Source organism: Anser brachyrhynchus (assembly GCF_964034855.1).
Source record: "Anser brachyrhynchus genome assembly, chromosome: 3".
In the NCBI taxonomy this organism is placed as follows: domain Eukaryota; kingdom Metazoa; phylum Chordata; class Aves; order Anseriformes; family Anatidae; genus Anser; species Anser brachyrhynchus.
Window position 1 is genome coordinate 68,491,823 of NC_137696.1, and position 24,133 is coordinate 68,515,955.

General features: G+C 38.7%; 1 protein-coding gene across 8 annotated transcripts in view; it reads left to right on the plus strand.

Moving 5' to 3' along the window:
* Window positions 1–24,133, plus strand: part of PTPRK (protein tyrosine phosphatase receptor type K) — a 421,389-nt gene that overhangs the window by 316,868 nt on the left and 80,388 nt on the right. For all 8 annotated transcript variants that reach the window (XM_080586782.1, XM_080586784.1, XM_080586779.1 and 5 more), the window contains 4 exons: window positions 5,309–5,611; window positions 15,889–15,998; window positions 17,571–17,772; window positions 20,691–20,796. In XM_080586782.1, the coding sequence (XP_080442908.1) occupies window positions 5,309–5,611; window positions 15,889–15,998; window positions 17,571–17,772; window positions 20,691–20,796 (721 nt within the window). The remainder of the gene's footprint in view (window positions 1–5,308; window positions 5,612–15,888; window positions 15,999–17,570; window positions 17,773–20,690; window positions 20,797–24,133) is intronic.

A 24,133-nucleotide genomic window follows, 5' to 3' on the forward strand; every position in this document is an offset into this window, starting at 1 on the left:
CTTGTGTGAATTTATGCATTATCTTGCCTTCCTAAACCTGAGATTCTACCACTTAGTTTTCTCTTTCTGTGTCACCAATAGAAGTGATCTGAGCCACTCTTGAAATGTGATATGAATTTCAGTCAGTGTAGGTAAAGTAGAAGTTTGAAATCAGCTCCTCATTGTAATGCCTTACTAGAAATAGTTGAAGGGGGGGGGATGGGGTTGGAAATCAGAAAGCCAACCCCAATTAAAATTATATACACTGGCAGGATGCACTGGGTGACAGCATATGGCAGTGTTCAAGAAGCACCGTCTTTATTCGAAGTGTTTGTGCTTTAAAATTTTTCTGATAGTTTTCCATTTCAAGCGAACAAATGTGTGTTCTACCTGCTGGTCGGAAAACCTAATTCCTCCTCCCCTTGCAGATAACTGCACATTGCAATCAACGTTTAGGCTTTCTGATGAAAGGCTGAAAAAGCAAAGGACCTTACCATGCTCTCCTAGTCTTATTTGATGGGATATTTGTAATTCAGGTAGTAAGTTTTATCATTAAAAATTGATTTTGAGGAAATGCATGCTCTCGCCTTGTTTCTTCTATAACTGTGAAGGCTTTTGTTTTCACTGCCATTTCTGTATAAGTGAAGATAATCTCTACAAAGAGGCTCTGATATTGACCTGTCGTATCACGTGTTGCTTATCAAGCACTAAAGAAATTGAATTTCATTTTATCTGTTATCTGGAGCTTCTTATTAAATCATCCGGCAGTTGAGAGATGGTGTGGGGTCAACAGGTTCTGTCTCTTTTGCCAGCTATCCCCGGATTATTAACCTTTGGAGAATTACTAAAGCTGTTCTTTATTTTATTCCATAACGTTGGGTTAAATCGTTTTGATCCATAAATTGTTGCAAGTGAATGGCACGTCCATGTAATTCTTTTACTTAATGCAGTTTCTGGATAAGGAATGAGGACTTAGTAGTCTGTGTAAATGTAGAGATCTTTTATTACTGTTTTTTTCTTTTCTTTTAATATTCTTCTGATGCTTCTGTTTTTAATTGAGAGTAACAGCAGTTAGACTGGGTGATGGATCTGAGTCAGAGAGCAAATGGTAGCGTTTGTTTGCCAAGAGGTGCGGTGAGGGTGATGAGGAGGAAGATAACGGAGTTCAGGTGCTGAGGGCAGGAGGCAGAGCTGGGGCTGCGTGGAGGTCGAAGCAGCCACCGCAGGCAGGGGGTCTGGCAGGGAGCAGCCCGCCCACTGGAGAGGGGCTCTGGGGGACAAGGTAGGTTTATTGGAGGAAATCATACAGACCGAAGGGCATAACGAGGCAGTTAGTAAGAACTGTACTTTACCGTCTGCAGCTAAAACTGGGATCGAAGCCCTCCTTCTTCAGTCTCTCATATGAAGAATGAATTATGTATTTTCACTGACCTAAAGGTCAACACCCCGACACCATCAAACCCTCCATATGCCTTGTTGCTGTGCTTCTTTTGGAGGATGTGACCCTGCTGGTCAGGATGTTCATGTTTAAGTGCTTGATACGGTCACAGTATATTGAGTTTCTAGCAACAACAGGAGGCCAAAATACTTTCTGCCATCACCACAAGGAGCTGCCTTCAGTGTTAAATGTGTTTTCTATTGCAGAGAAAGGCTTGAAAAAAATAAATTATGAATACTCCTTTCCCAATTTTAATTTTAAAAACAGGATTAAATAACAGTAAAAATGTGTTGCTTCTTTCAATTTCTAAACTCAAAATCAAGGAATCTTTAAAAATCCTCCCCCTCGTTAGAACTTGATTCAGAGTATTAACTTGGAAATGAATAAGCCAAACTATTGCTTTTCAAATAACTTGGCTTAATGCTTAGGTCTTCACTTAGTATCTGGGCACTGTTATGCTTTCAAACTTGTTCTAAGAAAAACGGCATAAACTCTTCTAAGAAGGAACTAGAGCTGAGGAGCCAGCAGTAGAGTTCACATTCCTGCATAGGCACCGGAAAGTCAAGTGTAAATGAAATCTCTGAAGGGCTGCTGCTCTGAGCCACTGCTGCCTGGTGGCCAGAGCACAGATGACCTGGGAGATGGGGACCACTCAGTTTTCTTCTGGCGCTGGCAGTAAATCACCTTGGAGCTTTGAACAAGCTATTAACCTTTTTGTGTCTTTTCCTCCTTGCAGAAAAAAGATTAACAACACTTACCTGTCTCACGGGGGTAACTGGTAAATTAATGTTTGGAAAATATTAAGGACTTTCTGCCATTGTTAGTATTATTGAAACTCCGGCTGATAGGTTAAGAAATGAATAGATTTTGAGAGAGTCTTATTTCTTCCCCCTTTGGCAGAGGGTTCTGATTTGGCATAATTAGGTCAATGAAAAAGCAGAAGTCAAGGACTTGGATGCCCAGGCATTTTGGATAAAAGTTCTAGCTATGGCTGAAAGAGGGAAGGTGGGGAAAAACTGGGAAGACAGATTAAATGAATTACTGGGTTTAGTAGTATATAAAAAATATCGAAAGATCAGAAAGAATGTGTAAATCAAAATTAATTCACAATTAAGAAAACGTTTCAGGAAGATGGAGTCCCTTAAGTGTAAGGGAGAAAGGAAAAAATGGTAGTTGAACACTTCCTTTTGCCGCTATCTAGAAAAAAAATATTTTTAATGAGATGCTGGGATTTTTGGGAAACCTGCTCAGAAATTCAATGGTGTTTAATCTGAGAAAAAATAATTATTGGGAGATTGCTTTCTAGTGAGGTGTTACAGATGGAGGCTTTGTGGTGTGGTAGTTTAAAACAATTGGTCTTTACCTCTAGAGATCCCTGAGATGAATGTTGCCCAGAGGCGAGAGTAAAATTGTGTTTTTAAAGCATCATTTTAGGAGCAGTGGGAATTTTGGCAGAGTTTACCAAAGCTGTTGAGAGACTCTGCAGACTTTAATTACCATCTCAATATTGCAGAAGTTGTTTAATTTCTGCCAAAGAAGGGAATAGTTGTGAGAAAGTGAGATCACACTGTCTTTCATTCTTCCGTTTTTGACAGGTGAATAAAGGATGCTTTTCAATATCTCCTCTGATACTGTTACACATTTGTAGAATTTGCATAGAATTGTAAAATATTTTTTCTTCAAGATTAACAAAGTTCTTATTTTTTTCTTCTCTTTTTTGAAAGTCCTGTACCCCATAGTGTAAATGTGTTTTAAGGCTTGCCAGGATGGAAGCAAGATGAAAATGTAGTACATTTTCTGTTACTGAAAGTCTGCTTCAAACACTAATAGTTTCAACCTTCATGACCAGACAACTTGTATCACATTATGCTTCTTTTAGAGGTTCCAGTAAACTTTAAAATCAAATTTGAATTCTGCCTCTGTTGTGGGTGGTTGGAGGCACAACCTGGATTAGTATAATAAAGGAAAAAATTAAAATGACAAGAAGCAATCCATTTTAGACAGAAAAGTAAGCCTACAATACAAAACAACATTTACCCTTTTAGACTGCAAAATTATCTAAATCACAGAATGTATAACTTTTTTTTTAATTGCTGTTTATATGAGAAAAGGCTGATGTTTAAATTTTATTTATTTATTTTTTTAATGGTACTTTTCCCAAGCAACACCTGAGTTTGTTTTTTTCTAAGTACTTATGGTAGCCAAAGAAATATGGATTCTTTGAAGATTCTTACCAGCTCCATCAGTGGATCTACCCTTTTTTTGTTTACAACTGCCTCTCACCTGTCTGTACTTGCTAAAGCACTGGCCATTGTTTATTCTATTAAAGCCCTTTTATCTCCTTCTCTTCAAATCTCTTATCTCTCAAGGACCTTTTCAACAGTATCGTTCAGCTTCAGATCTCTGTTGTCACATTATACAGTATTTTTAGAAAGCTACTGCCCAGGGAGTCTGTTTTTTCATTTGTGTGTTTCACCATATATATATGATAAATCAGTAATTCTGGGCAAAGGGAACATGTCCAAAACCCAGAAAGGGAAGGATAGATCATGGAAACAAATAGGCACAATTTTTAATCCTTAACACTCATCATGTTTCTAGAAATACCTTTGTAATATGTAGAATTTGGTTGTTTTGGTGCTTGAAACTAAATGTTTGCAGTTTGTCTTGCAAACTGCATGCTGAATAGATTACACTGATTGACATTTCCTTATTTCAATATACCATCTGTGCTTTTGGCTGGCTGGTACGCTGGTTGGGACTCTCATTTCATAAATGCAAGTTACACAGGACAGTTAGGCCCAGAAAGAGAAATGCCGTATTTCACTTCCTTGGATGATCTCAACTCTTTTGACCTTACACCAACAAGGACGCAAGGCTACAGCTGTACCTACAGCAGGCTCTATTTTCTCTGGTGAAGAAGTATGTATTAGCAGGGTATAAAGATCCCTTTGGTGTATTTCTAGTGAAACTCTAGCGTATATATAGTCATGGTCATGATTTTCATTGTGTAATCATTTTAATTAAGTTCAATGATAAAAGTTAGTCTTGCATGAGAAATGAATACGCTAGAGAGCTGATGAAAGATTGATGACAGCTTGGGGAGTATCACATCCTCTGCTGGTGGACACGCACATGGGGCGAGCAGGTGAGCTTAGGTCACAGTTCAGAGATTACCAGTTTAGAGCAGTGGCCAGGCAAAGTTTTGGGGGTCTGAAAGAAGCGGGATACAATGGGAATATCCAGAAGCACTTTTGCAATATTTCTCAGGGCTTTTGCTTGAATGAGTAGCCTCATTACCAAAATAATAAACATTAATTAATATCTGCATCATTTTTGTAACTGCTGGCTTAGTAAGATGATTAGTATAATTAGTACATAGCATTGCCTGGTGGCATGATAAATCATAGTGTAGTGACTGTTGACTCTTTACCCCACTGTGATGTATTATCTAATTTACTCAGGTAAAAAATAATAATAATAAAAAAAAAGAATAAAAAAAAAGGAAGGGATATCAAGAAGGTAAGCCAGTGGTGACAGCTGGGTGGCCTTTTGGTCAATCTTCTTGCATCTGCTGTCTGTATTCTCAATTGCTTTGAATTGCTACGCTATTAATTAGCAATACATTTTCTCACTGTTACTAAGTCTTAATCACTAATTGAAACCTACAGAGAGAGACAGAAGAACAATAAAATAAAAAACAGGGAGGCCATGGCAGTTTTTTCCCTTCAGGGTACCTGTACAAAGGATGATACTTCTTCCAGTAATATGTCTGTGTGTGCTAGGTACATCCTCTGTTTTCACTTCCGTATAGCTGTCATCTATATCTTACAGTTCTGTGCAAGGATGAAGAACATTAACAGCATTTTTCTTTGCTTTATTGTTTTCTAGAACCCATGAGAACACCCAAAACTTTGAAGATTGCTGAGATTCAGGCCAGACACATTGCTGTGGATTGGGAATCTCTGGGCTACAATATCACTCGTTGCCACACTTTCAATGTCACTATATGCTACCACTACTTCTGTGGACGCAATGAGAGCAAGGCAGACTGCTTGGACATGGACCCCAAAGCACCACAGCATGTTGTGGATCACCTGCCTCCATACACGAATGTCAGCCTCAAAATGATCTTAACCAACCCGGAAGGGAGGAAAGAAAGCGAGGAGACCATTATCCAGACAGATGAAGACGGTAGGTATAAATGCTATTACACAAATTATATCCAAGTCCAGTCCAGACAGGTGGAAGGAAATGACTGTGTGTTACAATATGTGCTTCGAAGGATGGAAGTTCTGTTCTATTAATGTATTAATTAGGCCTCAAACAATAGCTTTAAAAATACTATAAATGTCACCCTGCATATATAGCCCAAACTGTCCCTGTAGCTCAAGTCATACTGAATATCTCACTTGCAAGAAAAAGGAAGGTAGTTTCCTAGTCATTGTAAAAATGTGTTCACGCAGGTGACAAGAATCACACAGTGGTATTAGGTGAAGGCTTCCTCATGATATTTTTGGCGTGGTATTTGAAAATCAAGTTAATCTGTAAATGATATTTAAATATTCAGTTCCGTGCTTTAAGACTATTCAAGATTTAAAACCTCATCAGCAAACATATTTAAGCAATAACTTGTGTATATTCAAGGTTTCAGTATATAGTATCTGTTAACTGTTTAAAAACACCCAGCAGAGTAAAGTAATATTTTGACAACTCCTCTTTTAAAATGCTATGGGTGAAATTTCATTGACAAGGCAGTTTAACTTAATGTAGTTGGGGAGAAATAAAAAATAGACGTAGATGATGATGGTGACATTCAATGATTAGGCTATGAATCTTGGTATGAAAGAAATTAAAATAAAAGTAGGTATTTTCTCTAATAAGGTTACAGCTGTGGAAATGAAGAACAATTTTAGTTTCCTTTTCTTATGTTTAGACTTCATTAAAATATTGACAACAACAAAATGAAAATAGATAGCACCATAGGTAACAATAACAAAAAAGTAGTTGGGATAACATAAGACTGTAGCTACATAAAAACATAAAATTGAAAAAAGTGCAGTGTGTTTCCTTGCCTGTAAAATAAAGGAGCGTGTATAGCTATACATATGGATAGCAATCAAGATTAGAATCTGGTAGCATTTTTTTGCCATATATTTTCAATTTTGTAAGAAGTGGAAGAGGAATATGTTTACTGTTGCAATAAAGAAGGGAGAACAGCTGATTAAATAGTCAGAATATGAGGATCTGTAGAGAGCTATAGAGAAATAGATGCATCATGTGAAGATTTATTGACATGGCCAGAATTAGAATGTTTCATGCAATTCAAATTTTAGCATTACTTTTTTTTTTTTTTAAGTTAATTATAAATATAAGTCATGATGAATTATTTCTGTATATGGACTTACATTATGGATATTTATGGTTGCTATTTTCCTGAAAAAAAGTAGTAGTAATATTACTATGTCCATGGAAAATGGCTTTCTCTTTCTTTTTAACTGCATTTCCAAGAAGGATTATGGTTTCTGATAGCCTTTATCTAGTTAGGTGTGCAGTGATGGTGGTGGCTGGTCATTGCAGCAGTGCTTGTGAAGAGCAGAGTCACGTGCATGTACTTTGTCTTCTGTGTTTGTTGTGGGTTGCTCATGGAAAATGATACACATTAGGCAGGTTTTTGGACTAGCATGCCAGCATGCTGTCAGTGACCTTCTTTAAACTTCGCTTTGGTGTCCTAGGTACCCTGGTATAGAGGAAAATTCACTCAGGGATCAGAAGTTGCTAAGGTACACTATTTCAAGCAGATGTTGTTTTCAGGGAAAGATTAATGTATTTTAAAAGGTAGCTGTATTTAGACACACTGGTAATGGTAGTGCTTGTGACCTGAAAATAGCCTCTTGTGAGGCCAAGTCAGTGATACTGACCTGTACTCAGCTCTGATGAGGCCGCACCTGGAGTACTCTGTTCAGCTTTGGGTCCCTCAGTACAAGAAGGACATCGAGGCCCTGGAACATGTTCAGAGAAGGGCTACGAAGCTGGTGAAGGGCCTGGAACACAAGTCCTGTGAGGAGCAGCTGAGGGAACTGGGGGTGTTTAGTCTGGGGAAGAGGGGGCTCAGGGGAGACCTCATTGCTCTCTACAACTGCCTGAAAGGAAGGTGTGGGGAGCTGGGGGTCGGCCTCTTCTCGCAGATAACTAGTGATAGAACTAGAGGGAATGGCCTCAAGTTGTGCCAGGGGAGGTTCAGGTTGGAAATTAGGGGACACTTCTTCACTGAAAAGGTTGTGAGGAATTGGAACAGGCTGCCCAGGGAAGTGGTTGGACTTGATCATCTTAGAGTCCTTAGGTCTTTTCCAACCTAAATGCTTCTATGATTGTATACTGTTGGGAATAAAATGCAGATTTTTAATTGTGTGCTATTGATTAACTTGAAAGTATATGTCCATTTTGTCACATACTTCAAAATACATGGCATGCAAGCAAGGTGCAGTCCTGAGGGCTTTTAGCCATCTCAGAGGATGAGAGCTGTACTCCCTCGTGTGTGGTTCCTTGAGCTCCCATAGCAGTAGTAAACCAATTTCTGTGGTTGGCTGCACATGTGTGTGGTGTGAGTTCAGTTCAATGTCAAAGTGATCAGGTATTCATCTAAACTCTGTTAAAAGACAGTTTGCTCCCTAAAGCAGGATTCCAACTAGGAGGATGAGATCTACAGTAAGATGCATGGTTCTGTGCCCTACATATTTCACTTAGACTCAGAAATAGCCTCATTGTCATCATGACTTTTGCAGGTTTTGTAGAGTCAGTGTAATGTTAGTTATGTTGTGGGGGCATTAACACTGATTTATTTATAAAAAGAAAATGGAGGGATCACAGTATTTTTCTATGATTTGGAAATAATATTAATTAGAAATAGCCATTGATGACACGGTTATCTCAAACTATGTACTTAATGTACATTTTGTAAATAGAAACTTTGAAAAGTTCAGATGATAACGCATAATTAACTTCGTTAGCTTTTCTGTAGTGTGGTATTCTCTTCAATGCAGTTGTTTCTTACAAGGATCTGCTAATCAAGTAAAAACTTTGTAGACTGTTGGAGTTAGAGATACCTACACATTTTCCTCTCTCCTTCTCCTCTCTCCTCTTTCCCATTTTGCCTTCATCTTCTGTTGCTGTGACCATTTTCCTCATGCTTACATCCCTCTGCATGCCTTCACACTCCCCCCCCCCCCCCGCCGCCGATTTTACCATTCGTCTCTCTTCTTCTGTCATCTCACCTCTTCAGTTCTCTCAGGAGCTTTAAACGTTTTTTTAAATCCATGATTCCCTAAATTCAGAGGAGATCAGACGTCGATGGGTCTCTGCTGTGAGACAGGGAGCATCTCTGGTTTTGTATCACAAAGGTTTGTATGTACATAATGCTGGGCAGTTGGCTTTGGGGGTTCCAGAAGCAGACCATCTAGAGCACTGAGCAATAACTGAGCTACTTATTGTAATGGGCAGAATTAGCTCAGGAAATGATTAGTGGAAAAGTGGAGTGAGTTTCAGAAGCTCTGCTTCAGAAACCTTTGGAAACATGACTGACGAAGAAGGTTTTAATACGTTGTAATTCAGTATCTGGAAGAAAGCAAAAGCAGGAGTGTCAAACAGCCTGAAATAGCCCTCTTTCTGACCAGAGAAGGATCAGAATACTCATTGGTTTAAGTATTTCTATTTAGTTTGGGTTGTCAAAATTAATCTTTAAAGTATAGCAATTTGCAAGGAGCTAAATTCCACGGGGAAAAAAAAAAAAAAAAGAACACTAGCAATGCACTGTTAAACAAGTTATACCAAAAGAATATGAAAACAAGGAAATTAGTGACTGATTTACAGCTGAAGTACCATATTTCACGGGGAGAGACCATACTTGCCATTACTAAGATTTGGAACAAAGCTCTTGCTGAGTAGGTGGGGATGGACTGTGTTTGAAGGCCTTGAAAAAGGGAAAAGAGGAAGGCTCACACAATCTGGGGATGCATACGTGCTGGGCAAAGATGTTTTGGATTTTGAACGAAGTACAAAAAACAGCAGTGAATTTATCACTTTGCATGAATCAGCAGTGCACACATTCTTGGAGCTGCATGACAAGGGCGCTGCGAACTCAGAGGAGCCCTTTTGAAGAACAGTGGATGGAATTGACACAGATAAATGTTTCCTTAATTTTTAATTGGGAACAGATGCAAAAGGCAGTGGATTAACAAGAACAGTGACAATAGCTCAGAGAGAGAACTTTCTCTATAGAGAAAACAAATAATGAAACTCAAAGTATCTGATGGTGATTTTGTAATTAGTGAGGGAGTGTGTCAGCTAACAGCAAGCGAACAACTCATTGAAAAAGCTCACTTGTAATAGGATAAGTACTCATTTGGGGGCTTAAAATGTGCCAAAGCTTTGGTCTCAGTCAAAGGACTCACTCACTGGACATAAGTGAGGCTTGCTGACCTTTTGCAGAGTATGGCTCGTTCAGCTCTTTGGAGATACCTAGAGCTACAGTGCAGGGTCAAGTCACCCAGTGCCCACCTCTACCGTTACTCATGCTCCTGGGAAAATCCCAGGTGGCTCCCCCCTCTGGGAAACACCAGAGGAACAGAAAAATGTTACAGTGACAGGACAAAGATAAAAGTAAAAGCAAAGTACCTCGTATACTGGCTAAATGTGTGAGGAGGAAATATGTTCCACCAAGTACAAGAGGGAGGATTTTATAGTTGGAATCGTTACTATCTAGTATTTTTCTGTATTTGATAGTAGGCTGTAAGTTGCCTTTAGAAACACACACACAAACACATACATATACAATATCTATTCCCCTATTGTTTTTTTCACATAAAACATTTGCTAAGAGAAGCATTGTATCCTTTGTGCTTTTTCTAGCTGTCCTAACACCCCAGGAAAATACTGGGAAGGGTGGGGGGTGGAAGAGAACAGACAAAATATGTTTTGCTCAGAGGAGACAAAAAATGCTTCAAGGAACTTTGGAAGAACATGGATATAAAACTCTGCTTGTAACATAGTTAAAGTAACAAAAATAGCACACCTGGGAAAAAGGTAATGCAGCAAGATGAACAGGCAGTATGTCTTATGCAGCTAAGAACGGAGGGCTGGTGGCAAAGATGGCTTGAAATGGCAAACTGTCTCAAAATGTGTAACTTGCCTACCTGAGTGACACATGTATGGGTGTCAAGTGAATGTGGCATACTAATCTTAATGGGAAAAAAATGGCAAATGGTTGCAGTTAATAAAGCAAAACTCATAATGAAGAGATAAAAGATTCAATGTGAAGTTGTCCATAAATGCCCTCGCTAAAGGTATTGACCTCAGTCCTTGACCAAGAAAGAGAGACTATTGCCTTATGCCACTGCATAGTGGCAAATTTAGTGTGAATATCATCGAATAAGGAAGGAAGTTTTACGTCTTCAGCAATAGCATACCAAAACTGAATATAAATGACTTATTGCTATTGGAAAAAGGAGCTTGGGATGACCTGTTGGTCCTTTAGCTCGTGAAAATAACCCCAATTATTTTTTTTCAGATAGTGGGTAGGATCTACTAATGGCGTGTAATTGAGAGGGGAAAAAATGTGGTGGCGTAAAGACAAGCCACTTGTCACTTTAGTGCTTTTTATTTAAGACATCAGAAAAGTTGATTGGTGAGAAAGTAAGAAAAATATTGAAATTATTGTCTGTTCAAGTCAGATTTATTTTAAGCTTCCACTGAACAAACAGCAAATGAAATAAGCTGTTTAAAGGTATTGCAGAGACCAGAAATACAACCTAGGTTTTATATTAATACCTCAGGAAAAGCTGGCCCTGAAACACACAATTATTTACACTGGCTGAAACAACTTCCTACTTCCATTTCCTTTAGCTAGCTATATTAGAAGCTTTATAGCTGAAAAAGTGATACTGAATACGAGGTGCTTTTTTGAAATGGTGTTTTTGACACAATCGTGCCTGAAAGCAGGCCAGGATTCGTGGCTGTTGAAGCTGCCTTCAATGGGACAGGGGTGACGCGTGGGCCTGCAAATGCCCTTCATTGCCAGCCCACGTGCTTGCTACTTGAAAGCAGTGTCAGAATATTGATTTGCTTAGTTTTAGAAAGTTGTCCGGTTGCCATTTTGTCAGTTTGTAAGGTTATTTTTACCCTAAAATGGTCAATCATTTCCAAATCCCAGAACTGAGGATTACTGAAGTCAGCATTTGGGACAAAAAAGCTTTAAGCAGCAAACCGCGCTGGGGCACCGGAGCCCGAGCCCCACAGTTCAGCAAATCCAAAACTCATGGATTCAGCCCCATTTGATATCTGTGCCCATATCTACGGCGAGTGCTGCTACAGCTGAGACTGATGAGCCACTGCCAGTTGGCATAGCGACTAGCTTGATCGTAAGCATTTATATTTGTTGTGTTAGTAATTTTATATCATCTGGAAGGTATGTGGGCCGGGAGCTGGCAACTGCAGGTGTGAACTGGTTGAAAGCATAAAGCTAAAATGGTAAATCCTAGCTTTTTTTCCCTCAGAGCAAATGTAAAGTTAGGCCATTTTAATTGCTTGTAACACTTAAACAGTAGGAGAGATTGGCTTTCACCATCTCCTGAAAATTGAGCATATGCCTTCTGAGAATGGCTGTAAGTTTGTTGCTGATATACTTTACTTTTTGAGTATCACAGAGGAATTTTTCCCAAAATAACTGTGCATATATCTGCACATATCCTTAACTGTGTAGCATAATAATATTCTGCACGGCTTTCACAGAGTATAATAATAATAAAAATACTCTGTTTACATGCACTTTCATTATTTTGTAGCAGGAAAACTGAAGCAGTATAAATTCATTTTTATAGGGGTTGGTGTCAGTTAGTACATTGTTCTTCCAGAAGTAATGTATTGTAATATAAATTCTCTGTTAAGTTAGTGTAGAACGAGGTTTAAATGACACTATTTGTGAATAACAATTTATTTGTGACTGTGACATAATTTAATGCAAATATATTGCTCTAAAATGAAATGCTCTGATGTCAGATTGATGGCTCATAATTTTATTATGTGTAGCATTTATAAAAGTTCACCATGCCACATATATACAAGAAAAGATTATCGGCTATTCACCATATGAATATATAGCTTCATTAAACAGGCTCTAGAGATGCATCAAAATCCTGAAAGAAGAGCTTGTGATGTTTCCCCTATAAAACCTTGCTGAAATTCCCTTTGAATTTTTTTATGTTCCTTGTACATGTGTGCTTTATATTTGTATACTTTCTCTTAGGGCAAAAATATTTTTTTTGGCTTAAGTTGAAAATCTCTTCTGAAAACTGTATGGTTTAATCCATCTAAATAATTTCATGTCTTCAACTAAGTGTAAGTCTGGACTAGTTGGAAATTTTACATATAATAATGCATATAAAAAAAAGTTTACAGAACGATGGTGGGGTCACACTTCACAAGGTCAGCAGATGGAAAGAAAATCAATAGGATCAGAATCTTTTTAAAGAGAGGGTGCAGAGGCCAGTAGGTCAGAGTACAACTCCTATAACTGCTGCTTACACTTTTTGAATTATTCAGGTATTCAGCCACTGATAGGGAATTTTAAGTGACGTACTTCACTTTAATATACACTTGTAGTAGTCATGGGTGATTTGATTTAGTATAAGCTATCTGTGAGTACAAGGAGAAGAGCAAGAGCTCACTTAGAAAGGAGAATGGGAGCTGAGTATTTATGGTCCTGCTGGGAGTTGGAGGGAAGAGGCAGCAACAGCTGCCCAAATGGAAGCGTGCAGTTTGGGTCTTCAATACAGTGTTACTAACAGGTTACGTTGCTCTTGATCTTTTGTTTGTGATGGTGGGGTTTGGTTTTTCTTTTTGTCTCTTTTTTTTTCTCTTTAAAATAATAATAATAATAAATCTGTTTGTAACTAGTTCTAACCTGAATACAAACACATGAAAACACAAGCATGGAAGTTTAAGCATTATTTCAACTAACCTGATGGATGAATCTATGCGCTTGCTCAAGATAAAACACTGTTTAAGCAAATTATTTTGTTTCTGCTTCTCCCCTTCCTCACTAGCCTTTTTCCCTTTGGTAAAGATGTGCAAATAATACATTTTTACAGTGGCTGAACTGAAAAATGGAAGGGAAGAAAAAGCTTCAGACCCACCAAAATGTGTCCTTCAAAATAAAATTGACTTCCTATTCCTTTTTGTAGGCATTTGAATTTATATTTGTTTCTCTGCTTTCAGTCCAGTTGAGCTCTCAAATAATTTAAGTTGATCACAAGCTTCATTTTTGGTGAATTTATGGGTTGGGTGAGGTATGTGGAGATTACTGTTGACTTTTTCTAGACACGTGCTTTCCTTTACTTTCTGACCTTATTTTTGCTGGGATTCCCAGCAAGCTGCTCATCACTGTCCTAGCTTCTATTCTCATGCCCTTCTAACGCCAGTGGGAAGAGAAGCATGAAACTAAGTGGGATCATGTAGTTCCAGTCAGTTTAACATTGCTGCTGCCACAAGCAAAGAATTTTATAGTGCAGGAGAAGAAAACACGGTCATGCGATGTGATGAGCCCAGAGGTTTCTCCCACTTGGCTGTTTAAACAGAAATGTAGGAGGCTTTAATCAAACCTGAAACTTGGAACCCTGCACCCAGTTTCATCTGAATACGAAGCATATTCTTTAAAAGCACCACACAGAAAGTATTTTGCAGGGTTTTGAGCAATTGTGTCTGTTTTCTTTTTATCTCATACGCTTTAATATGCTTTAATGTCAATTTTCATATTTTGTCCGTGTGCCCTAGTGCGTTTGTATGGTCTCTCTCAAACAGATGTGTGCATGCAGACACATGTGCACATCTTCCAGGGAAAATGTGTGCATCAGAGTATTCATACCTCATTTCAGATGTAGAGAAGAAAAACAGTAGAGCATTCCTGTGAAAAACAAAGCGCTGCCTACAGCAAATCTGTGAATGCCACAAAGAGCGCAAAGGGGCTGTCATGGCATATCAGCCTTTATCCACTCCCCAGTCTGTGTCGGTACACTGAAGCAAAACAGCAGTGTATGATTTTAGTTAACTTCTCCTAAGCCTTTGCTTGACAGATGGGTGAACAGTTTCTGTGAAGCTCTCATCTGTTTACTGCTGGCTTCTTTGACTCCATGAATTTATTATTAATGTACTAAATGATGTTGCTTGTACCAAGGGTCAGATCATCATTTATAACTTCCATGTCGACTGAAATAAATCCTATTATTGGGACACACCACACACTCCTTGGTGCTGCTAGCATAGTGCCTTGTGCTTCCTTTGATCCAGTGATTTTTAATTTATATTTACTCTCTGTAAAACTTTGGTAGGCTTTGAAAATTAATACCCAGGAAATGTCATGTCTGAGGCTCACTGAATGTTGCCCTGAAAAAGATAGGCTAATTAAGAAGGAGAGAGAAATCTATGTCAATATGTTTCAATAGAAGTAACATTTTAACATGAAAGATTGAAAATTTGGGCAACTTTGACTTTTTGGTGGGGAGGGTGTTTCTTTGGTTTTTAGGGTTTCTTCAGGCACTCTCTTATCCTCAAGTCCTTCCTTCAGTGCGCACACCTTCAAATCCAGGTGAGCTGCTGTGGTTAAAAAGGAGCTGTATGTGCAGGCAAAAATACCTTGTAAGCTGAAACGGGAGATAACTAAGCGCTCCCACCTGGCGTTGATGGGATTACCAAGCACTGTGAGAATCACTCGGGCAAAGAGGCCGGAGATGACACTTCAGACTTTTTATTACACCAAGGATATTGGTTCCATTTAAAATAAGAAAGTAGGGTCATCTTAGTGCAGTTCAGTTCAAAGCTTTGAAAATGTCTTTTATTTGAAAGATTTGAAGTAAGCAGTTTTGATCCTTCAGCAGCAGGAACGCTGTAGCAGTTGAAAGAAGGGGCAGCTGAGCTGCTGTGTTTTACCATGCCCAGCCCTCTTTTAAGACAACAAATCATAAGAAGGGGTGACTGAAAACTATTTTGTAAGCGTTTCTCTCATTTGCAAGATGCTGTATATCATAGGGTTTTCCTTGCCTTTGATTTTTTCTTTTTAAAAGGATTTTAAAACCATGTAGTCCTTGTCCTAAGATATGTGTATTACAGAGTTCCCTGAACACCTAAAGTCATAATCTAGCCTGAACTGCTTCCCCTGGCTATACTACAAGAGAATTTGACTTTGCATTAAGTTCTGAAAACCATACGTGGGGATAACATTTCAACTTCATGCTCTCTTTGCACTGTGACAAAATAGACTTTGAAGTGCTTTTTTATACTCTCTACCACTGTCTTTTGCATGTGAATGAATGCTAATAAAAGTAGACCTGTGCTCCCTTTTGTTTTTAATAGGATGTACACCATCTCTTTAATTTGCCTGTCTCTTGAATTTCCTATTTTTAAACGTTTTATTTTGTTTGTAGTGCCAGGCCCTATACCTGCCAAGTCGGTAAAAGGAACTCCTTTTGAAGATAAGATCTTCCTCAACTGGAAGGAACCCGTGGATCCAAACGGCATCATTACTCAGTATGAGGTAATCATTAAACAACTTACAGGCATAGGAGAGGGCTAGGAAAGTGTGGCAGGAGTGGCGGCTGATGGTGGATGTTTATGCTTTGTAGACAGGCTATTCATTCATATATCACCTTAATTAGAGAATAAGGGAGTGGATGTTCAGAATTCATAATCATGATGTATATTCATTGTTGGCTGGCTGGCCCTGTCAAATGAATTTGGCAAGTGAATGTAACAATACTACAGTCCACACGGGAGGTGCTAATTTTAAAAATCTCGTATCATTATTACATCATTTCAAAGCCATGACAGCCATGACCTGTGAAATCTTATTTGTTGGAAGAGAAGGTTACATGAAAGGTAAGAAGGCTTTAATATTTGGAGCCACCTTTTTTTGGTGAGATCTTTAGGTACCTCCCTTCAGAGAAACCTGCATGTATATTTTGAGTTTATTTAATACGTAAGCCTTCTGGTGGCCTCCACAGGAAATTGGCAGGAAGCATTTCTAAAAATGAACCAATCTGAGGAATGATCACCATCCTCTCCATCACTCCTTTCTTAAAGGAACAGAGGTTATAATTTTGTGTAGTAATGATTTACAGGAGCAAGGTAAACCTACTAGCCAAAGAAAACCCCTTGAGTAATTGTTGTGGATTAATCCCTATGGGCTGCCAATCCCCACCCATCCGCTTGCTCACTCTGCCCAAGTGGGATGGAGGAGAGAATCAGAAAGGTAAAAGTGAGAAAACTGGTGGGTTGAGATAAAGGCAATTTACCAGATGAAGTAAAACTGCACACACAAACAAAGAAAAACAAGGAATTAATCGACTATTTTCCATCAGCAGGCAAGTGTTCAGACATTCCTAGGGTAGCCGGGCTAATCACATGGGACTGTTTCTTGGGAAGACAAATATCATCACTCTGAATGCCCCCCCCTTTCTTTTCCCCAGCTTTTATCGCTGAGCATGATGTCATCTGGTAGAAAATATCCCTTTGGTCAATTGGGGTCAGATGTCCTGTCTGTGTCCCCTCCCCACCTCTTGTCTGCTCCCAGCCCCTCACTTGGGGGGCTGTGGGAGAAGCAGAGAGGGCCTCAATGCTGTATGAGCACTGCTCAGCAGCCACTAAAACATGGGTGTGTTATCAACGCTGTTCTGGTCACAAATCCAAACCATAGTACTGTACGAGCTACTAAGAAGAAAATTAACTCCATCCAAGCCAAAACTAGTATCAATGCTGGTTTTTTTGGAAAGTGTTTAAATATTATTACTATTAGAAGAGGACAGGTCATGTATTACAGAAAGTGAAAAATAAGGGGTTCTGGTGTAGATAGAAAAGGTGGTGGGAATGTCCTAACTTAAATGTAACACTGAAATTTTCCATACATGAACTATAATCATAAAGAACGAGAAGAGAGATGAAGGACATATGTATACCCTTTCAACTGAAGCAGAGTGTACAATATCAAGTACTCATGGTATCCCCAAAATAACTAGATGAACATACAACCTCTGTTTCCTTTCTGTCTAGCTAACTTAATCCCTTTGTGCTGAAAACTGTAACAAAACTTTAGAAATAATCTTTTTCACAGGTCAGCTACAGCAGTATACGGTCATTTGATCCTGCAGTTCCAGTTGCAGGACCTCCACAAACTGTGTCAAAGCTGTGGAACAGCACGCACCACATCTTTTCACACTTGCATCCTGGGACTACTTATCAGTTCTTTATACGTGCGAGTACTGTTAAGGGGTTTGGACCAGCAACCACAATCAATGTAACAACCAACATTTCAGGTAAAAAAAAAAAAAAAATGGGGCAGGGGGGAAATGTTTACTGGTTTTACAAGTTGGTTGGTTGTTTTTTTTCGAGACTTGGACAGTCAGGAAATGTAAAAGAAAGCAAAAACCAACAAAACATTCCTATCACATTCTGAAAGTAACCTTAACATTACTGAAAATGCTTTTGAGTGTATTTTCCAAACAGTAGCACAAGTTCAGGGAAATTGCACACCTGTAGTTATCAAATGTTTGGTTTTGTGTAATATTTTACTTTCATGTAAAGAATCTGAAGTGCTTTACAAACTTTAGCTAATGAAGCCTTACAGCACTCCATTAGTTACTAAGTACTATATTTGTTTTGCAGATTAGTAAAGTCAGATGCAGAAAATTGACTTACTCAAGGTGACACCACTTAGCAACACATGGCTGTAACAGAACTGGGGAGATAGCAGAAAGTGTGAATTTCTTCTGCCAGCTTTGTGTAGTTCTACTTCCTCATATCTTTATTATTCACTTACTGCAATGTGCTGATTGACACTATTCATCTTAATAACAGACTGAAAACTTTAGAAAAAAAGTAATGTCAAGTGGAATGCTTTAATATTTTTATATCCTTAAATTTTAATATAATTCTCAAAACATAAGTTAGCTTATGCAGTTGATAGCAGAAAATGAGTCAATGCTATATCTAGAGAGACTGTTGATTTTATGGTTTGTTGACTTCAGAGCTTGGCAGATAGCAAAGAAGCTAGTCATTTAGAAATGTAAGCAGTACAAAGCAGGCTATTTCCCTTATTATCTGCCATAATGAAACTTAAATCCTCCTGTAAAGGGAGATTAATAATGTATTGAAATGCATCTACCATTTCTATGGCAAACTACTCACCTAGTCTCCTCACCCAGTTTCCAAAAGCATGCACATGAATCAAAATGTGAGAAAATTCAAGGCGCAGAGCTCCTTGAAATCTGTAGCAACTTAAAATGCTGTATTTTTAGTTAACTGAAACAATTTGTTGAATTCCATCCCAGAACATAAGTACTAGCTTTCCTCATTCCTCAGCCCCTTCCAAAAACAAAAAGCAAACAAACAAACAAAAACAAATTACATGTTTTGTTCATCTAGCTAGTAGGTTGTTTTGCAGTCTGATATTTTACTCAGATTCTTTTAAGGTCTTTGTGTTTCTTTATAACGGATTCCAGATCATAAACTTTCAGGGATAATGGGCACGTAGCGAGTACATACTTGTCTGAACGGGGTGTGTGGGAGGGTGGGGGGTAACAATGTAGTATCTTGCTAGCATGCCTGTGTCCCAGCCATCTTACTGTTTTGAGAAATAACATCTCAAAGGATTATAATGTATTCAGGGTTCTTTAGATTTGTCCTCTCTTTCCATTCAGAAATTTTAGGAACTCTATCCAGAACACAATATGGGTCTGAGTTAGTTATAGTAAAACATTGGTTAATAGTAAGAAAGCTAAAAGGATGTATATGATACCCTTTGTATCTGAATTTCAGCCTGTTTTTGTTGTTGTTCTGTTTTTTGGTGGGTTTTTTTTTTTTTTTGGTTTTGCTTTATACTGAACTGTTGCCTGATTTCACTCAGAATAACTAATAAATTTTATGAAGTAATGCATATGTTTCAGGAAATGCTAGCTTTACTTAAATGAGGGGTGAAATGATTCCTTTCAACCACTTTCAAGTGATTTCATGATCGTAGTGAACATGCTGTAAATAGTAATTTATAAATGAGCATTCAGTGAACATTATTTCTATAAAACAATAATATTTTCTGAATAAGAGCAATTTTGTTGTGCATCTAGGATCTGAGACTAATGAAGCATGGCTTTTAATCTTTAATTGCTCTTCTATCTATTAATATATTATCTTAAAATTATTATGACTTAAATGATTGGCATCCTGCTAGGAAACATCTTTTTAGTGACAATTCATTTTGAAACACACAGGTATCATTAACCATGTTATAAAGATGCATCCACATACTTAAAAAAAAAAAAAAAAAAAGCAGATAGTTTTCAAGATCGTTAAAGAATAGTATTTAATGGAAATCTGTTATTTTCTGAATCACCAAAAATCCCGTTTCTTTCCTTGCACTAGAGCAGATGTGAACAGCACAGTTACCAGTCAGGGTTGTGACAGGCTTGCGATAGCAGACAAAAGTTTCACTGCTGAAGTGAACAGCTACAACAGCCACCCAATGCACAACAAATATTGTTTCGATGAAAGCTGAACAGCCAGCCCATTAATGAATCGGATGTTGAACTGTTTCTAGTTTCTACTTTGGTTTTGTTCATGTTTTTTTTCTTAATACACTGGAGTGAAATTTGCAGTGGCTCAGAAACTGATTCATGAACAGATTGGCTATCGATTGTTAGAAATGGAAGAAGAAATGGGCATGGGAATAGACTCACCCATCCAGTGTCCACAGATGCATATCTGCCTAAGACTGATTTTCCTGCAGTATAGTTGTTATCAGCTTGGTCTCCCATGTCATTTAAGAGGAAATGTGAAACATTCCTAAATTGTTGGAGGAGGAAGAAGAGAGGTGGTAGAAGTGGTGAATATACTTCTTTGAAAGATAGAAAGAGGGAGAACAAAATGGGATTTTGTAGTCTTAGGGTCTCTTGGCAGTCACGTCCTCCTCTCTGTCCTCCTTGAATAAACCTGTTTAACTTGATAGGTATGATGACTTGAGGGGGAGCAGGTAGGGATGGAATTATCAGTTGTTGGTGAAGTCCCATTTATTCTGTAATAAAAGATTGTACTTGACCCGAATCATTAAAAAAGACTCAAGTAGCTGATGAAGATCATGGCTTTGTACTATACTGTGAACAGCCACAATCTCATGAAAATTCAAAATGTTTTTACTGATTTTTCTCTTTTTTTTTTTTTCCTTCCACTCAACATTAATCAGCTCCCACTTTACCAGACTATGAAGGAGTTGACGCATCTCTCAATGAAACTGCTACTACAATAACCGTACTCTTGAGACCAGCACAGGCCAAAGGTGCTCCTATCAGGTAAAAAAAAGAAAGTGGGGGGGGGGAGAGAAGAGATTCTTTAGTTGATTATATCCTGTCTTGTAGTTAAAAAGCTGTACATTTCAAAATGATATTCATTTGATGTTATTATTTTTTTTTAGCTAGACTGATCTTGCCAATAGACCTATACTTAATAAGAGATTGTTGTGTTGTTTTTTTTTCCTCAAAGATATTAATGACCTGAATCATCCAGCTGTCTGTCCTGTTTGATTTAGGGTCCTCAGGACCACCTCCTATCCATTATCATTTCATTTTACTTTCTCTCAGTGTCTGTGAAATATGGGGTTGAAAGGTGTTTGTCAGAAAGTGGATTTGAAAATAACACTTCCTCTCCAGTGCTTCAAATCATCTGTTCTATAGCACATATGTATGACTGGAAAATTGGAAGCTCAGAGGAAATGGGAGAATAATAGTGGTGAATACAAACTATTTGACCTTTTTTTCTCTCAGACTGCTTCTCTCTCTAGAAATCATGTAGCAAGCTATCAAATTTCATTCGGCGTGTCCCATAATCATATTAAAATCTTTCATTTATGTTAACTTTGAGGGGTCTTTCCCTTTCTGCTCTCTCTTGAGAGATAATTTAATTCTGTTTGCAAAGATTTGTCCACATCCTGCTCTTCACTTCTACTTGTTAGTGCAAAATCTTTGTGATATTTGATTCTGTTTGTGTTTTACTGATATGGCTGCATTAGGAAGATTCAGGGACAGAACTAACTAATTGGGGGTTAATTAGCTACTGAGCAACAGAACCTTTTCATGCTCTGTGACCCATGTGACATTTTGGAGAAATATGGGCTAATGCATTTCATTCTGTGTTACACTGTCAATCACTGTGGCTCAGCTGACATCCAGTGCCTGAGCACTAAAAGTATAGGAAAATTAATCTTAGGACTGTTCCTATTACAAGGAAGGTATGTTTTACTTGGATGTTGTGGGATGAGTCACATAACTATAACCTTATCATACAGTCAACCTTATGATTGATAAAATCCGGTTATTTATTTATGTTGTGTGGTAGAAGATCATCTAGATTCATCCCCTCTACAGGAAATAGCGATATTATATTTGTAAATAGAATTGTAACCCCCGTACATCATGAGTTTGAAAATTGCCCTGTTACAAACCTAGGATTTTTTTTTTTGCAGGGAGGATGATAAAATGTGCAGGACTACATTCAGTACAGAACTCAGATTCCTAAGGCAGGGTTTATGTTGAATTAATACAGTGGAATCCAGACCTGTGATCTGAAAATGCTCCCAAGTTACTCAAGTGCTTAAACTTGCTATGCACCTCTGTACATGCTTTTAAAACCTTCCAGGTGTCCTACTGCTGGCTGTATGCAAAGCTGTCCATCTTTGAAAAGCATGGTATCTCTCTCTAATCAGAAGCATATCCTTTCAGTCTTGCACCCGGTTCCCAGAGGGGACACCATGTAGTCTCACCCAGAGCACGCCTGCCAGAACAGCTGGGATCTGCTGATGGTGGTGGTGCCCATCTTCTCTGCACCAACTGCTCTGCAGCATGTTTGTGCACGCTGCAGTGGGCCCTCACATTCAGTGCCATTACTTACCCTCAGGGGGGTCAATCTCGTATCCCATGTTTCTTTCATGAACTGGATGGGATGTGGCTAGAGGATTACATGTACTCTGGGTGCTCCAGTTTCTCTGTACTGTACTTGCAAGCGAGTAAGTCTCTTCTGAGGAAACCTGCACCACAACACCTCACATTCATTTTCTCAATATTCCTTACAGCATCCTCAGTCCTATGACATGAACTTCTCATTCTGGCCAATTAGGGTGACACAAAGGTTCTCTATATTAAAGTTAATCAATAGTTTGTGAAGGATTATTTGATAGAGTATAAATAACTATTGTTTGAGTATGTTATCAGAAATGTGTGCATCTTTCTGGTGAAATGGCCAGCAGGTCGAGAGAGGTGATTGTCCCCCTCTGCTCTGCCCTTGTAAGGCCCCACCTGGAGCACTGCGTTCAGCTCTGGGGCTCCCAGCACAAGAAGGATGTGGGGCTGTTAGAGCAGGTCCAGAGGAGGGCCATGAAGATGATCAGAGGACTGGAGCACCTCTCCTGTGAAGAAAGGCTGAGAGAGCTGGGGATGCTCAGCCTGGAGAAGAGAAGGCTGGGAGGAGACCTCACTGCAGCTTTTCAATACTTAAAGGGGGCTTATAAAAAAGACAGAGGAACATTTTGCTCAGGCAGACAATGGAAGGACAAGGCAGAATGGTTTTAAACTAAAGAAGGGTAGATTTTGATCAGAGGTAAAAACGAAATTCTTCACTCAGAAGGTGGTGAAGCGCTGGCACAGGTAGCCCAAAGACGCTGTGGATGCCCCATCCCTGGAAGTGTTCAAGGCCAGGTTGGATGATGCCTTGGGCAATCTGGGAGGTGTCCCTGCCCATGGCAGAGGGGTTGGAACTGGACGGTCTTTAAAGCCCCTTCCAACCCAAACCATTCTATGAGTCTCCTGTCTCTTGTCTTCCCTCTCCACTTGAATTGATTTCTAGTACCTAAGAGATTGCATTAAATTTATAATATCAGGATACACAGGAAATAATTCCTTCACCGTAACCAGAAAGCTGGGCTTTATTCTTAGGAATAAAACACTTGTTTTGTTTTTACTCTGAATGAGGAGCATTCTCCAGGGGAATGCACAAGACATTGTTCTTTTCCTGAATATTGCAATCAGTTATTTTTTGACAGCTTTGTAATAGGGGAGATAAATGTAGCACACAAATTCAGGACTGATTCAATGCATTTCACTAAACTTTATGAGCAGTTTTAGTGAAGCTTCACTCTATCCACACTGCAGTTGCTTTTCTACTACAAGCCTGTCTTGCTGTCATAATGAGCATTACTAGGTAGGTGGAAAAAAAATGCATTGCCGTGCCTGCAGCTGTGATTGAGTAGAGCGGGGACTCTACTCTAGTGCTGCTTTTTATACACAGACTGAAAAATACAGCCGATTTTTTTTAAAGGGTTTGTTTGCACTCAGCCCTCTAATCCCTGGAGCTGTCGACTGTCAAATGATCAGTTTGTTTAATAGCAGTAGGTCCTAGTTAAAAAATAATAAATACATGAATGAATAAAAAGAAAGAAAGAAGGAAAAAAAGAAAGAAAAAGCTTACGGTCTGATATTGTTTTCTTATTTTTACAAACGGAATTTTTCTATGATCAGGTTTTGTTGTACCTCTGCCTCTCTATCATCAGCACAGCCCCCAGGAAACAGATGTTCCTTAACCCAAGTGAAATCTATGGGTAGCTGTCAATCATTTCTTTAAGACACTACATGCCATAGT